This window comes from Rhinopithecus roxellana, chromosome 16, assembly GCF_007565055.1.
Source record: "Rhinopithecus roxellana isolate Shanxi Qingling chromosome 16, ASM756505v1, whole genome shotgun sequence".
Classification (NCBI taxonomy): domain Eukaryota; kingdom Metazoa; phylum Chordata; class Mammalia; order Primates; family Cercopithecidae; genus Rhinopithecus; species Rhinopithecus roxellana.
In genome coordinates this window covers 24,629,002-24,646,846 of record NC_044564.1, presented here as the reverse complement: position 1 = coordinate 24,646,846, position 17,845 = coordinate 24,629,002, and the positions used below count along the sequence as shown (strand labels likewise).

General features: G+C 41.0%; 1 protein-coding gene across 1 annotated transcript in view; it reads right to left on the bottom strand.

The window, feature by feature from the left end:
- KIF24 (kinesin family member 24) overlaps positions 1-17,845 on the bottom strand; it is a 75,994-nt gene that overhangs the window by 31,090 nt on the left and 27,059 nt on the right. The window contains exons 4-6 of the mRNA XM_010385766.2: positions 14,023-14,120; positions 6,125-6,340; positions 2,591-2,678 (exon numbers count right to left, since the gene is read on the bottom strand). Of these exons, the coding sequence (XP_010384068.1) occupies positions 2,591-2,678; positions 6,125-6,340; positions 14,023-14,120 (402 nt within the window). The remainder of the gene's footprint in view (positions 1-2,590; positions 2,679-6,124; positions 6,341-14,022; positions 14,121-17,845) is intronic.

Below are 17,845 nucleotides of genomic sequence, written 5' to 3'. Positions count from 1 at the left end.
AAGAGGAACTCCAAATTACAAGTTAAAAATATGAGAAAATATTCAATTTTATTCTTAATCAGTGAAATGCAAATTAAAACCACAATAAAATATAATTAAACACGTACAGACTGGCAAAAATTCAAAATATCTATCAATTGAAAGTGTTTGCAAGATGAAGAGCAATGGGATTGCTTGTATACTGCTTGTAGGAATACACACCACTCTGAGAAACAGTTGGCAGCATTTAATGTAGCTGAAAATATGAGACACTGTGCCTGTCATCCCAACACTTTGGGAGGCTGAGGTGAGAGGATTGCTTGAGCCCAGGAGCTTGAGACCAGCCTGGGCAACATGACAGGACCCTGTCTCTACAAAGAATAAAAAAATTAGCCAAGTGTGGTGGCATATGCTTGTGGTCCCAGCTACTTGGAAAGCTGAGGTAGGAGGATTGCTTGAGCCCAGAAGGTCAAGGCTGCAGTGAGCCATGTGTTCACGCCACTAGACTCCAGCCTGGGCTGGACAGAGCAAGACCCTGTCTCCAGAAAAAAAAAAAAAAAAAAAGCATATCATCTGACCTAATCATTTCACAACTAGGTATATATCCTAGAGAACCCATGTGCTCTGTACAGAAATACATGTATAAGCACACTCACAGGTATAAGCACACTCACAGCTGCAATGTTCCAAATAACTCTAAAATAGAAACAACCCCAGTTGTTTATTAACAAGAGAATGGATAAATAAATTGTGGTATATTCCTATGATAAAACACTCTATAGCGAATAAAAATGAAGAAAACTAGAACCAAATGCAAAAACTTAAATGGAACTGAAAAGCATAACATTTAGCAAAAGAAACAAAACACCAAAAAATACACAATGCAGTTCTACTCATGCAAAGTTCAAAAACAGATGAAAACTAAGTTAGATGGCTTGAGGATAAATACATAGGTGGTAAAACTATAACAAATAACAAGAAAGTGATTAGCACAAAAGTCAGGATAATGGGGGGTGTTATTGGAAAGTCACACGGGGGTTTGTAGGGTGCTACAATGTTCTATTTCTTGATCTGAGTGGCTGATTATAAGGGTGCTTGTTTCTTTATACTGGACATACTTAGGTTTTATGCATTTTTCTGTATAGTGCTATTTTTCACAATAAAAGAGGTTAAATCATTTTTTAAGTAAGGAAAAAAAGGCTCCAAACAATCTAATGTAAAGCCAGGGTTGAGGAACACTGCATTAAAGGAAGGTTTGCCAGAAATCTATTTGTACTTACATTAATAAATGCCCAGAACAGGAAAAAAAATTAAATATTTTACTGTGGACAGTGGATAGCTCAGTGGGGAACAGGGGAAGTGGGGTATGTATAGTAAGTTAGAGGTGCCTTTACTATCTTCTTACATATTTCTGTAATGTTTAAATTTAATAAGTATTACATATTTCTGTAATGTTTAAATTTAATGGTAAGTATGACTTTTATTACAATAAAAGAGTAACTTAATAAAAGAAGCAGATTGAAAAATTCCTTTGGAAGGACACACAAAAAACTAATAAAATTTGTTGCTCTGGAAAAGGAAATGGAAGTGGGTATTTTCACTTCTGAATTTTGAACTCATGTGATAGCATTACTTATTAAAAATCTTATTCAAAATAAGGGCCAGGTGCAGTGGCTCACGCCTGTAATCCTAGCACTTTAAGAGGCCAAGGTGAGAGGACTGCTTGAGATCAGGAGTTCGAGACCACCCTGGGTGACATAGCAAGACACCATCTCTACAGAAAATTAGCCAGGTCTGGTGGCATGTGCCTGCAGTCCCAGCTACTTGGGAGGCTGAAGTGGGAGGCTGCAGTGAGCTATGATTACACCTCTACACTCCAGCCTGGGCAACAGAGCAAGACCCTGTTGCTAAAAAAAAAAAAAAAAGTAAAAATAATTTAAAGTACAAATACTTGTCTCCAGCAGCTTTTCCCAGAGCCCACTGCCATAGAGAAACACATGAGCAGCATTTGAAACTGGCCCAATAAGGCTGGGTGTGGTGGCTCACGGCTGTAATCCCAGCACTTTGGGAGGTCAAGGCAGGTGGATCACCTGAGGTCAGGAGTTCAAGACCAGCCTGCCCAACATGTTGAAACCCTGTCTCTACTAAAAATACAAAAATTAGCCAGGTGTGGCGGTGGGTGCCTGTAATCTCAGCTTCTCGGGAGGTTGAGGCAGGAGAATTGCTTGAACCCACGAGGCAGAGGTTGCAGTGAGCCGAGATTGTGCCATTGCACTCCAGGTTAGGTGACAGAGTATGACTCCATCTCAAAAAAAAAAAAAAAAAAAAAAAGAGAAAGAAAGAAAAAAACTGGCCCAGTAGTATCCTTCCAGTGAATTAGGTTCTCCCACATGCCCTACCTCCCACTAACTGTGGCATTGTGACATCAACCCTATAGAGAAACAAACTATCCTTTCAGAAAAGGATTCACATTTTACAGATGTGAAGTGATGTGCTTGTCATTGCCTTTCGCCTAAATGTAAGTCCACTGTACTTGCTTAGTAGCAAAATGAATTTGTCCCCTGTACTTACACTGTTGTGGTGGGGTAATAAAGAAGGAAGAATTAATTACCTCTAAGAGGAGCTCCACAGTGTCCACCTGAAGCTCTTGCAGTCCCACTATCTGCACCATGTGCTTGCTATCTTCTCTTGCGAAGAGCCTGCAGATGCAAGAATGTGGTTGGTATGATGGTGCTACTAAAACAGACTTTGTTCTTGCCCCCCCAGAAACCATTCCACTATTCCGCTATTAAGTAGCAGTTTTCTGTTTGAGTGGGATGGATGCTTATCCTCCTCCCAACCCCACCTTCCTGACCTCAGCCCGATTCAGGGGTGGTTGTTGATTGTTGTAAAATAAATCAACATCTCTGGCTACAATTAAAAGAATGAGCACATAATCTAAACTACGCTAATCCGTGGAAGATATACGCCTGGCTACACTGTGATTTGTTCAGAGGTGGATATGGGATCTCTGCTGGTCCAATCAAAATAAAGTCCTGGTCTCTAGTTGTTAGATGCCTGGTAAAGTGATGCTCTCCCTGTCCCTGGATGTGAAAGCATATGGCCCTGTGGCCCTGGGAGCAGTGAAAGCCATTTTGTATCTACAAAGAGAGTTGGTTTCAGGATGAAACTAATAACACAGAAGACAGAATGAAGAGATGAAAATAAACTGGGTCCTTATTGCATCCCTGAGCTGCTGGAGTAAACCAATGCTGAAGCTTGACTGTCCTCTAAGCTTTCCAGTTATTTGAGCCAATGACTTCCCTAAATGCTTAAGCTAGTATACATGGGGTTTTCTTTTATTTGCAATGTAAAGAGTCCTGATACACCTTATAAAGGAGCAAGGAAGAGCTGGGCTGCATCTGAATGCCTTAGGTCTGTGTTTAAGGTAATAAATGGTTATGGTCTACCATCATCATTAAACCAGATCCATTGAGAGGCATGTGTTGAATCTATCAAAGACTCTAAGATTATTTTCCCCCTTAACAAGATACTGATTAGGGTTAAGAATGGAATTCCACTTCATAATTTAAAATACAAGAATGTTTTTCTCAAAAATAATTTTTTTCTCAGTCTATGCTTCATCCCAATTTTCCAGATCTCTACAGAAGGACTGGAGGGAAACAGCCTCACCAATGCCCATGATCTCTCTGAAAACAAATCTATTAAAACAGTCAGCCTTCTGGAGTAAAAGAATCTAGCTATTGGGTGCAGTGGTGCATGTCTGTAGTCCCAGCTATTCAGGAGGCTGAGGCAGGAGGATTGCCTGAGCTCAGGAGTTTGAGGCTGTAGTACCCTATGATTGCGCCTGTGAATAGTCACTACGTTACAGCCTGCGTAATGTAGCAAGAGCCCATCTCTGTTTAAAAAAAAAAAAAGGAAGATCTAACTTTTAGAGCCCAGATGTCATTTCTGAACATATTTCCCAGGCCTTAATCTCTGAGCCCATTCCAGAAAGATTCCTCAGGGACAGCCTAAAACGTACTTCAGTTTTTATGCAAGGATATAAAAACAATTTATCCTCTACTTCTAGGAATTAATTTTAAGATCCTCAAGCTTTGTTTTCCAGTTTAAGAGGCAGACTGAACACACGTACTTTTGTCTACCCTTGTCAAAGCCCCACTATTACAGAAAATAAATCTTATTAAAAAATTGGTCAGGTACAGTGGCTGAAACCTATAATCCTAACACTTTGGGAGGCCTAGAGAGGAGGATTGTTTGAGCCCAGGAGTTTGGGAACAGCCTGGGTAAGTAACATAGGGAGACCCTGTGTCTACAAAAAATAAAAATTTGCAGGGCATGGTAGCATGTACCTGTAGTCCCAGTTATCTGGGAGGCTGAGATGGGAGGATCACTTCAGCCCAGGAGGATGAGGCTGCAGTGAGCTGTGGTGGCGCCACTGTACTCCAGCCTGGGCGACAGAGCAATACCTTGCCTCAGGAAAAGAAAAAAAAAAAAAAAATCAACAGGATAAAGCATAACAGCATAAACAGGAAAGGGTGTCATCAATGGACCAGAACATTTCAGAAGCCCCAGAAAGGTAGGAAATAGATTATATTAGCCAATTAAATGGATATATATATATGAACCCCACAGGCCATGACACTTGTAGAGTAAGCATGGGTCTTCCCTAGTGAGCCTCAGAGAAGCATCAAACCTAGGAGTTAATATATGCCTACCCCCTGCTACAACTGAAGAATGCAAATATACAGGGCAATAAAATAATCTGGGCAATTCATTAAAGAAATGCATTCAGAAAGAGCTGGATATCCTAACCTCCCTTCACCCAAACAAACAACACACACACACACACACGCACACACACACAGCACAGTGGCTTTTATTCTATGGCAACTGTTCTTTAAGGGAAGTGGGCATTCTGACTGGAAAGGGCTCCTAATGAGGGCACTGGAGCTTGATGGTGAAGCTATGATTGAGCTAATTCGAGACGTCAACACCAAGAAAGTAAAAAAGAAAGGCAACTCTTCCTCAAGCATCCCCAGAGTAGCACCCTCTTTTATTTCGCAGTTGTTTTGTCAGGACTGAACTCGGAACACCTATACAATCTCAAGTGGCATATCTGAAGGTCGCCTTTTCACTGGAATAGTCTATAGGAGAGACGCTGCCTAAGCCCACTTGCCAGCTTCTCCAGTTATGCTACTCAGTACCCTAGTGACCCTCTGCAATGGGGGCCTGCCCTATCATGGTCTCTGTATTGAACTGGAACTGCTCTCCTACTCCCCATTCCACTGATTGCTTGGAGCACACAAAACTTGTGCATCCTTTTGGACAGCTCCATAGAGGCTTAGATACCTTTGTTGCGGGGCTAGTTCTCAAGCTGATTAGGTTTCCCTAGCCTTCCAGCAGGCTCAGCCTCAATTCACTCCTCCAATGTCTCAAATCTGGTTAATTCTGTTATGACAACCTTTAATCCTTCCACCTCCCCCACTCCCTCTAACCTACCTATTCTCCCATTTCCTCCACTACTTGTTTTGCCTCCTACTCAGTTTAAGTCATCTGTTTCAACCTAAACAAAACTTCAAGCCAGAAAAATATAAGAGGTGTTTAAAAAGTAGAGTTACTAAATACATTTCTAAATTACTATATTATGTTTGAGGGCAATAGTTTAAGCCTAATAAGGGTTAAAACTCTAATGAGAAGATTTTCTTTTCTTACTGATTTCAGAAAACTATCATTGTGTTTACCCTAAGATTATTTAGAGGAAAAACAAGAGAAAGTGGAAAACATTATTTATAGTTTTTCCAGTATAATAATAGGTCAAAAGAACAGGAAGGGGTTTAAGTACATGTTGATTTCCTGACTTCCTGAAATTATGGCCTTCTTCATAGACCAAAATAAAAAGGAAAGTCTTTTGACAGACATTAGAATATTGAACGCTTTAAACATATTAATGAAAAGCTAATTTATATTTTCCTATAGCTGAATTGACAGCTAGAAAATATGTATCTGATGCAGGAGGCTCATTTCACAAAAGGGCACTAATGTACCAAAGCATCTCATTAAAGCCCATGATTCAGTGATTCTCTAGGACTCTGGCTTAAAACAGTGATTAACAGATTTATCTCTTCCCACTCATATTCAGTACCTTTTTCTTCTATTTAGGAGGTCATAAAGCTGTCCACAGTAAATTTCATAGAAGCTGATCCACACAAAGAGGTGCTTTCTTGGCTGGGACACTTGTAGTTGCCTGAAGATATCTCTGGCAGCTAGAGCATACAATCCTGGGTTCTCATGAGTTCCTATCATGGTGTAGGTCTTTCCAGCACCTGTCTGTCCATAAGCAAAGCAAGTGGCATTGCCTCTGGAGAAAGGATAATTTGCATTACTTACGCATATTAAGACAAGTATTAGTTTACCCATAGATTTTTAATTACAAAGGTCAAATGCAAACAGAATCCTAGAGAAAATTCAGCTATAAACACATAAACCTTTAAGGAGAAGAGGACTTTACATTATAAAAACACAGGAAGAGGAAAAAAACATTCTCAAACCAGTACACAAATCTTCCTTTTTTTTTTTTTGAAATGGAGTCTCACTGTCACCCAGGCTGGAGTGCAGTGGTGTGATCTCGGCTCACTGCAACCTCTGTCTCCCGGATTCAAGTGATTCTCCTGCCTCAGCCTCCTGAGTAGCTGGAACTACAGGTGCATGCCACCACACTGGGCTAATTTTTGTATTTTTACTAGATATGGGGTTTTACCATGTTGGCCAAGCTGGTCTCGAACTCCTCACCTCAAATGATCCACCCACCTCAGCCACTCAAAGTGCTGGGATTACAAATGTGAGCCACCATGCCCAGCCTGAGCTTTCTTATAGTAATTTTCTTACAGAACCAGTAAGAGAAACAACTCTAGAAGATAAAGAAACAAGAGCTTTAAAGAAACCACTTAGCCAATAAGCATTTACTGAGTTCCTACCCCATGCTAGGTGCTTTAGAGGATCCTAGAGATAATCTATTCTTAATCTGGAAAGTTAAATTTAGTGAAAGAATAGAGAATTAAATATGAGAAATAATAGGAGATTATGTGATAAGCAGGATGGTAGTGACTACTCATAATTAAGTAAGTTTAGATAAAGGCAAAATCGACGTAAGCAAAGTATTTGAGGAAGGACTCACAAGAGTAACAATTGGACTGGGCCTTGAAGGCAGAAGCTGAAAAGCAGAGAGCTTCCACTGTGGAATAGGAATAGCGTGAGCAGAGGCCACAGTAGTAAAGATGGCAGCAGGTACACCAAATCTTGAGGGGAAAAAAAAAAGCCTGGGCTCTGGTTTCTGCCATACCATTAACTAACCATATGAACTTAGGCAAGTCCCCTCACTTTCCTCTGTGCCTCAGTTTTCACTTTTTTTTTTTTTTTTTTTTTTTTGAGACGGAGTCTCGCTCTGTAGCCCAGGCTGGAGTGCAGTGGCCGGATTTCGGCTCACTGCAAGCTCCGCCTCCCGGGTTTATGCCATTCTCCTGCCTCAGCCTCCTGAGTAGCTGGGACTACAGGCACCCGCCACCTCGCCCGGCTAGTTTTTTTGTATTTTTTAGTAGAGACGGGGTTTCACCGTGTTAGCCAGGATGGTCTCGATCTGCTGACCTCGTGATCCGCCCGCCTCAGCCTCCCAAAGTGCTGGGATTACAGGCTTGAGCCACCGCGCCCAGCCTCAGTTTTCACTTTTATCAGTAGATTAGTTTCTAAGTATTAGTAGATTGGTTTCTAAGATCCCTTCCAGTCTTGATGTCCTATGATCCTAAGTGAGAATCACTGCTCTTGTATGTGGGTACATGTGTGCGTACACACCCTTTATGAGTGTGAAGAATTGCAGAATAAGAGGTGGAGAATGGAGTTGGGAGACCAGCCTGTCAATCACAGTATGTTTTACGAGGAGTTGGAGACCAAGATTATCTGAGTATTGTGGGATTCACCTACGTAGTGCTAAGTAGAGAATGAACATAATCTTAGAGCTGTTGCAGACTCTTAAACATGAATCTCATGGATTACTGATAAAAATAGCTGCTTGCAGCAAGAAAAAAGTCTATGCATTGTGACAGGAAAATAAATCCTAGGACCCCGAACTCACTAAGCCAAACAGAAAAGTCAAGCTGGGAACTGGGTCCTGCAAACCTGCCTCCCATTTGGTTCCTAAATAAGATCGATACAAAGATAAAAAGCTACCTATCTCCCTCACATTTTGCCCACTAGGAAATTCTTTGAGGGCCCATGACCTTTACCCTACAACAGCTGTGTTGAATTTCACCCTGGCAATGTCAACTGACCGCTTATTTTCACAGGTGGAGGACATAGGACAGAGCTCAAAGTCATACCTCTGCTCACCTGAAATAAATGCATATTTGATTGCTTCCTCTGCCCTTTTGTTGTCTATATTATCTTATGTAAAATGCAGTTCACTGAGACAGGTGAAAGCATGAAGGACTATTTTCTCCAATCCCCAATATGAAAATTGAGTATTCAGTGAAAGACTGATCAAAGACTCGAAAGGTTGTAACTGTTTTGTCTTTTTATCTACTGAAACATTTAAAACATATTTCTCTTCCTCCAATATCCACCCTTTCCCCTGTAATTTTTTTTCCTTTCCCTTTTCCTTTTATTATTTCTTCCCCTTTTATTTGCTCTCAGATCTTACCCTTTAAAAAATGAAGCCCTCAAAATCATCTTTGGAGAAAGGTATAGACCTGTCTCCTGGGCACACGTTCTTAACTTTGGCAAATAAATCTACAAAGATTGAGACTTGCCTGGGTTATTTTCTTTGATTTACAGCATGGACAGGGATAGGGGGAGGCTGCAGGTGGGCAGAGAGATGAGTACACAAAAAAGGATTTGAAGCGAGGTAGAAAACAAAGAAAGAGTAAAATGACAAAAGCAAGGAAACCATGGAAATGTGAGAATCAAGACATGAGAGTTAATTAGATGAAAGTTGCTTGGAGCAGAGACCAGCTACTCTTTGCCTTTTGAACCCTGGCTCCCAGCAGTGTGGGTACTATAAATACACTGGCAGAGGCGGAGTTAGGAAATGAATTACAGGAGAAAAATTTGAACACATTAAAGAAGATCCAGCAGAGTAAGAGGAAAGAATAACATCTACTTACTTTCTGAACAGTTTAGGGATGAGCTTTTTCAAAAAGCAACAATACAGGAGTGAAAAACCTTATTATACTTTAAAGAATGGATATACTTAAATTGCAACTCTTGTTATTACTAAGTCTTAACATTCAAATTCTAACTTATTTTAGAAACTTACTCCTCAAAAAGCATTCCCTAGATTTGGTGCCCTTACTAAGAAATTAAACCTAAGAGATATTTCACATTTTTAGCCTGCTAATAAAATTTAAAACATTAAATAGCTTTTACAAAACAACAAAACACACAAAAAAATGGGCAAATGAAGATATCCAAATGGTCAGTAAGCACATGAAAAGGGCCGGGCACGGTGGATCACACCTGCAATCCCAGCACTTTGGGAGGTTGAGGCAGGTGGATCACTTGAGGAAAGGAGTTCGAGATCAGCCTGGTCAACACGGCAAGACCCCATCTCTATTAAAAATACAAAAATTAGCCAGGTGTGGTGGCACATGCCTACAATCTCAGCTTCTAGGGTGGCTGAGGCACGAGAACTGCTTGAGCCCGAGGGGAGGAAGTTGCAGTGAGCTGAGATCGCACCACTGCACTCCAGCCTAAGCGTGATACTCTATGTCAAAAAAAAAAAAAAAAAAAAAAAAAAAAAAATGGCCGGGCGCGGTGGCTCAAGCCTGTAATCCCAGCACTTTGGGAGGCCGAGACGGGCGGATCACAAGGTCAGGAGATCGAGACCATCCTGGCTAACACGGTGAAACCCCCGTCTCTACTAAAAAGTACAAAAAACTAGCCGGGCGAGGTGGCGGGCACCTGTAGTCCCAGCTACTCGGGAGGCTGAGGCAGGATAATGGCATGAACCCGGGAGGCGGAGATTGCAGTGAGCTGAGATCCGGCCACTGCACTCCAGCTTGGGAGACAGAGCGAGAGTCCATCTCAAAAAAAAAACAAAAAACAGGCCGGGCTCGGTGGCTCAAGCCTGTAATCCCAGCACTTTGGGAGGCCGAGACGGGCGGATCACAAGGTCAGGAGATCGAGACCATCCTGGCGAACACAGTGAAACCCCGTCTCTACTAAAAATACAAAAAACTAGCCGGGCGAGGTGGCGGGCGCCTGTAGTCCCAGCTACTTGGGAGGCTGAGGCAGGAGAATGGGGGGAACCCGGGAGGCGGAGCTTGCAGTGAGCTGAGATCCGGCCACTGCACTCCAGCCTGGGCGACAGAGCAAGACTCCGCCTCAAAAAAAAAAAACAAAAAACAAAAAACAAAACAACAAGGCCGGGTGCGGTGGCTCATGCCTGCAATCCCAGCACTTCGGAAGGTCGAGGAGGGCGGATCACGAGGTCAGGAGATCGAGACCATCCTGGCTAACATGATGAAACCCCATCTCTACTGAAAAATAGAAAAAATTAGCCGGGCGTGGTGGCAGTCGCCTGTAGTCCCAGCTACTCTGGAGGCTGAGACAGGAGAATGGTGTGAACCTGGGAGGCGGAGCTTAGAGTGAGCCGAGATCACTCCACTGCACTCCAGCCTGGGCAAAAGAGCGAGACTCTGTCTCAAAAAAAAAAAAAAAAAAAAATCATGAAAAGAAGCTCAGTATAGTATCATTAGGCACTGGAGAAATTCAAATTAAACCTGTAATGAAATGATTTAATACCCATTAGATTGGCTAAAGTAACAAAGCCTGACAATATCAGATACTGCAGAACTGCAATTCTCATGTTACTGTTAGGAGTATAAAATGATACAACACTTTGAAATGTTGTTTGACATTCTCCCTTTATTCCCCTTCTTTGAAACAGGGTCTCGCTCTGTTGCCCAGGTTGGAGTGTAGTGATCACAGATTATTGCAGCCTTGATCCTTTGGGCTCAAACAACAACCTCCCAAGTAGCTGGGACTACAGGCATGTTCCACCACACCCAGCTAATTTTTACATTTTTTTTAGAGATAGGATCTCACTATGTTGCCCAAGCTGGTCTTGAACTCCTGGCTCAAGTGATTCTCCTGCCTCGGCCTCCCAAAGTGTGAAATTACAAGTGTGAACCACTGAGCCCGACTGACACTTTCTTTTTTTTTTTTGAGATGGAGTCGCGCTTCGCCTCCCAGGTTCATACCATTCTCCTGCCTCAGCCTCCCAAGTAGCTGGGACCACAGGCGCCTGCCACCACGCCTGGCTAATTTTTTGTATTTTAGTAGAGACAGGGTTTCACCATGTTGGCCAGCATGGTTTCAATCTCCTGACCTCGTGATCTGCCTGCCTCAGCCTCTCAAAGTGCTGGGATTACAGGCGTGAGCCACCGTGCCCAGCCAGACACTTTCTTTATTTTTATTTTTTTATTTTTTTTTATTTTTTATTTATTTATTTATTTTTTGAGACGGAGTCTCGCTCTGTCACCCAGGCTGGAGTGCAGTGGCCAGATCTCAGCTCACTGCAAACTATAAACCTATCCTACGAGCCAGCAATTTCATTTCTAGGTTTTTACCCAAAGCAAATGAAAACATGCTCATAAAAAAAATTGTATAAGAATGTTCTGGCCAACATGGAGAAACCCCATCTCTACTAAAAAATAAAAAAATTAGCCAGGCATGGGATTAAAATCCCAGCTACTAGGGAGGCTGAGGCAGGAGAATCACTTGAACCCGGGAGGCAGAGGTTGCGGTGAGCTGAGATTGCACCATTGCACTCCAGCCTGGGCAACAAGAGCGAAACTCCATCTCAAAAAAAAAAAAGAATGTTCATACTTTATTCATAAAGTCCAAAGCTGGAAACAATGCAAATGTCTGTCTACAGGAGAATGGACAAAACAAACTGTGATAATTTCATAGAAGGGAATATTACTCATCAATGAAAACCACAGATACATGTAACAACATGTACTAATATAAAACACTATTATGCTAAGCAAACATTATGCTAAGCATATAAGCATAATGATTCTATCTCTATGATATTGTAGAACAGATAAAACTAATCTATACTGACAGAAAGTAAGTCAGTGATTACTTAAGACCTGGGGGTGAGGGTGGAGGATTAACTAAATAGGGACACAAGAGAACTTTCTGGAGTGATGAAAATGTTTCATGTCTAGTTACAGATATTTGTTACTCACATATATAAAACTATCAAAACTTATTGACTCTGAATACTTAAGATCTGTACATCTTATTGTATGTAAATTATCCCTCAATTTTAAAAAAGTTATTTTAAAAAAACAGTCAAAATTATCTGGAATCAGCAACACTAGCAGGCTACTTGGCATTTTCTATCATACATGCCTACAATTTTAATAGATAGGTAGGTAGACAGATAGGTAGGCAGCTAGATAGGTAGGTGGATTAGATAGATAGGATGGATGGATGGATAGACAGACAGACTGACAGACAGAGATAGGGTCTAGCTCTGTTGCCCAGGCTGGAGTGCAGTGGCATGATCACTGCTCCTGCAGCCTTGACCTCCTGGGCTCAAGCAATCCTCCCACCTCAGCCTCCCAAGCAGCTGGGACCCCAGGTGCACATCACCATGCCTGGCTTATTTTAAAAATTAGCCAGGCATGGTGGCTCACACCTATAATCCTAGCACTTTGGGAGACTGAAGCAGGAGGATTGCTTGAGCCCAGAAATTCAAGACTAGTCTGGGTAACAAGGCAAAACCCCACCTCTAAAAAAATACAAAAATATTAGCTGGGAGTGGTGGCAGGAACCTGCAGTCCCAGCTACTCACGAGGCTGAGGTGGGAGGATTGTTTGAACCCGAGAGGCAGAGGTTGCAGTGAGCTGAGATTGCACCACTGCACTTTGGCCTAGGTGACAGAATGAGACTCTGTCTCAAAAAAATAAATAAAATAAAAATAAAATAAATAAAATAAAATAAAAATTTTTTGGTGTGTGTGGAGACAGGGTCTCCTTATGTTGCCCAGCCTGGTCTCAAACTCTTGGGCTCAAGCTATCCTCCTGTCTTGGCCTCCCAAAGTGCTTGGATTACAGGTGCAAGCCACCATGCCTGGCCCATGCCTATATTTTAAATACATATGCAACAGAGGCCCTTACTATAATTCCTGTCCCATTCAATGTTTATTAAGTGTGAATAATAATTTAAAATTACATCTATAAGGCTGGGAGCAGTGGCTCACGCCTATAATCCCAGCACTGTGGGAGGCCGAGGCGGAAGGATCATGAGGTCAGGAGATCGAGACCATCCTGGCTAACATGTTGAAACCCCGTCACCACTAAAAATACAAAAAATTAGCCCGGCATGGTGGAGGTCACCTGTAGTCTCAGCTACTCGGGAGGCTGAAGCAGAAGAATGGCATGAACCTGGGAGGCGGAGATTGTAGTAAGCCGAGATGGCGCCACTGCACTCCAGCCTGGGCGACAGAGCGAGACTCCATCTCAAAAACAATAATAATAATAATAATAATAATAATAATAATAATAATAATACATCTATGAAAAGATGATAAGTGATATTCACTTATTTATCTGATTCCAAAGAAAAAATTAACTAAACTATAGGCAGAATACATAATTCCTATCATCAAAGTTCAGACTAACTCCAACCACTTGAACCTTTTTCTTCTGAGGACTTTGATGGGATTACATTGTTAACAGTTTATAATTTTCTTTTTTTTTTTAACACCCTTTCACTATCTATCACAATATATTTTTCCACTAGACACAGAGAAATAATATCATCAGGGTAAAAGGAAATTTTACTGTAAATTTCTAAATCCTTGGTAAATCCCATAGAGATACTGCATGTTTTCAGAAGAATCTAAATTCATTAGCTCAACACACAAATTCATGTTTAAGTCAAAAGCACTGAAAAGCATGTGATATTTATAAAGAAATATGGCCTAACAGAAAATAGAAAATAAAAAGCAAGAAAAGCAAATAATCATTATCGTACCCATTGAAAATATGCTGAATAAGTGGGTGAGTAGTCTTCATGTATACATCCCAATTGGTGCACGCTTCACCAAAGACTTCATCAAAATAAAAAACATGCTGAAAAATAAATTTGATTTTATAGAAAAAGATACATTCTGGATTTTCTTAATCACTATTCCAGTTAACAGATGATAAATGCCAAAATATGTCTTTAAATAATAGTAACTGACCATATCAAACTTAGATATAAATAAGCAATCACTGTTAAATGACAGGGCCTCCTCTTGAGATCTCTGTAGACATGTTCTTACAAGGTAAAAACTAAGGCACACAATTTTTGTTTTCTCTTAAGAGAAGTAAATTGATAAACACAAGAGTGAGCCAATCCTCCTTAGGTCTAGGACAGAAAGTGAATTCTACGGGGATTATCCTCGTATTCCAACTAGGGCTAGTATATTTAGAATTTTGAGGAATTTGTGGCTGGGCGCGGTGGCTCACGCCTGTAATCCCAGCATTTTGGGAGGCCGAGGCCGGCAGATCACGAGGTCAGGAGATTGAGACCATCCTGGCTAACACGGTGAAACCCTGTCTCTACTAAAAATACAAAAAATTAGCCAGGCGTGGTGGCGGGCGCCTGTAGTCCCAGCTACTCAGGAGGCTGAGGCAGGAGAATGGGGGGAACCCGGGAGGCGGAGCTTGCAGTGAGCCGAGATCGCGCCACTGCACTCCAGCCTGGGCGACAGAGCGAGACTTCATTTTTTAAAAAAAAGAATTTTGGAGGAATTCTAGGGGAAGATCTCAATTCTGTAGGTTACACAGCTTAACTTTTAATTCCATAAATATTTATTGCTCAGCTGGTAGCACAAACATTGCAGTAGGCACTTGAAGGGGCCCAAGGATACAGACATTACCCTAGCATTTCCCTATCTTATCTCCTAAAAATCTTAATCTACACAAGTATGCAAATGACTAGAAGACAGAAGAATCTTAAAGTACATGTGGACTTCAAAGGAAAACATATTCTCTCTGATTATGAAAAAGACTATACTGAGAATGAACAATGGGGGAAGAGGAGGAGTTTGAAAGGGAGTGATGGAAGGAGGGAAGGTATTCCAGGCACAGGGGAAGTATGAACAGAGTCAAAGCAGAAAAGCACAAGGAATTAACTGTTTAATTAATTAATGTTCAGGGAATAGCAAGGATTCAATGTGATTGAAATATAGTATCACAGAAAGCAGAAAAGTGAAACAGAGGCTGGGCGCAGTGGCTCCACGCCTATAATCTCAGCACTTCAGGAGGCCGAGGCAGGTGGATCACCTGAGGTCAGGAGTTTGAGACCAGCCTGGCCAACATGGTGAAACCCATCTCTACTTAAAATACAAAAAAATTAGCCAGGCGTGGTGGCAGGCGCCTATAATCCCAGTTACTCGGGAGGCTGAGGCAGGAGAATCACTGGAACCCAGGAGACAGAGGTTGCAGTGAGTTGAGATGGCACCATTGCACTCCAGCCTGGGCAATAAGAGCAAAACTCCATCTCAAAAAAAAAAAAAAAAAGAGACAGAATACTAGAATAATGAGTTAGGACTGTGTTGTAGGGATCTTGGGACACCAGTCTTAACTGGGGGGCAGAATGTTCATATTTAATTCAGTAAATAGTGGGGAAACAAGGAAAAACTATAGGCAGGAAGGACGATCTCAGTCTTTACTGGAAGATTTATCTGGCTTCGCACTATGAATGGTTTGAGAACAGAGACACTAGTAATTCAGTGGTGAGGTAAAAAGGGTTCTAAATTAGATGATAACCAAGGAAATAAAGAGATGGATAGAGAAGAAATTTGATAACTGACTAGAGGTGGGGACCTGGGGAGAGAAAGGGGTCCAAGACAACTTCCAAATGAAAAATCACAGTAATTTGGAAAAAGAGAGATAAAATACCCCATTATATTGGGTCTGAAAAGCTTTAATTCAGTAGCTGTAATTATTTCCATAATTTAGAGGCTTACCATGTTGGTAGGTACAACTACATATATATATGTATGAATATACATATGAATATATATTCTTGTATCATGTTGGTAGCTTGTATATATTGTATATATACACACATATATAATATATACACATATATATTCTTATATACATATAGCCCAACTATACATATATAATAATAATATATATTTTGTTTATTGATTTATTTTTTTGAGATGGAGTCTCGCTCTGTTGCCCAGGCTGGAGTGCAGGCATAATCTTGGCTCACTGCAACCTCTGTCTCTCAGGTTTAAGCCACTCTCCTGGCTCAGCCTCCCAAGTAGCTGGGACTGCAGGCATATACTACCATTCCCAGCTAATTTTTGTATTTTTAGTAGAGACGGGGTCTCACCATGTTGGCCAGGTTGGTCTCGAACTCCTGACCTCAAGTGCTGCCTCAGCCTCCCAAAGTGCTGGGATTACAGATGTGAGCCACCATGCTGGCTGATATATATTCTAATATATTATTTGCACCACTGCATTCCAGCCTGGGCCACAGATGAGATGCTGTCCCAAAAAATAAAAAAATTTTTTAAAAAGTAACATGTTAATCCCAGCACTTTGGGAGGCCGAGATGGGCGGATCACAAGGTCAGGAGATCGAGACCATCCTGGCTAACACAGTGAAACCCCGTCTCTACTGAAAAAATACAAAAAACTAGCCGGGCGAGGTGGCGGGCGCCTGTAGTCCCAGCTACTCAGGAGGCTGAGGCACAAGAATGGTGTAAACCCGGGAGGCGGAGCTTGCAGTGAGCTGAGATCCGGCCACTGCATTCCAGCCTGGGCGACAGAGCAAGACTCCTCCGTCTCAAAAAAAAAAAAAAAAAAAAGTAACATGTATTTATAGAATATCTCTGGAAAGATACACTTAGAATAGATAACCCCAATTTCCTTCATGGAAGAAACAGGATTGGAGGGACACTTGCATTTTACACTTTTGTACCTTTTGATTTCGAAATAGGTGAACCTATCCTATTCAGATATTTTTACTTTTTCATATAAAAGTAACACGGAATAACATATTCTTTTACATATATATAGCTGGGCTACCAAGATGGTATGTGTGTGTATACATATACATATACATACACATACATATATACATACATATAAACATATATATACATATATACATATATATAGTTGATCTAATATATAAGACTATATATTTAAGAAATCCTGATAATTTCAAGCCTGAATATAGCATAATGACAGTCCATACACCATGAATGACAAATAAGGCCTTATCTTCTTTTTGGGCCGGCTCTAAATATCTAGTCAAAAAAAAAAAAACTGTATGGACAGATCCAGAAAACTGGACTTGGGCCAATTTACTGTGGGTCACTCTATCCCAAGTTTGTTTCTGTTGTATATACCATTAAATTACATTAGAATGGAAATTTGTTAGATTCTCTAAGAAGAAATTGGGAACACAAATCTAAATCTACAAGTTACAAAAAAAGTTACAAAGTAAGAAAATAATGAATCTGAAGAATAAAAAAGATGTGTCAACTTTTAGTGCTTTGAAAAATGTGATAAGATTTTAAGAACACTAAAATATTAATAACTACTGAAGTTGGGTGATAGGTACATAGAGAGGTCATTAAACTTTCGATTAAGCTTAAAAAGATCAATAATAAACATATTTTTAAAATGTGGTGTTTTTGTTTTGTTTTGTTTTGTTTTTTTGAGACGGAGTCTCACTTTGCTGCCCAGGTTGGAGTGCAGTGGTACGATTTTGGCTCACTGCAACCTCCCCCTCCCTGATTCAAGCGATTCTCCTGCCTCAGCCTCCTGAGTAGCTGGGATTACAGT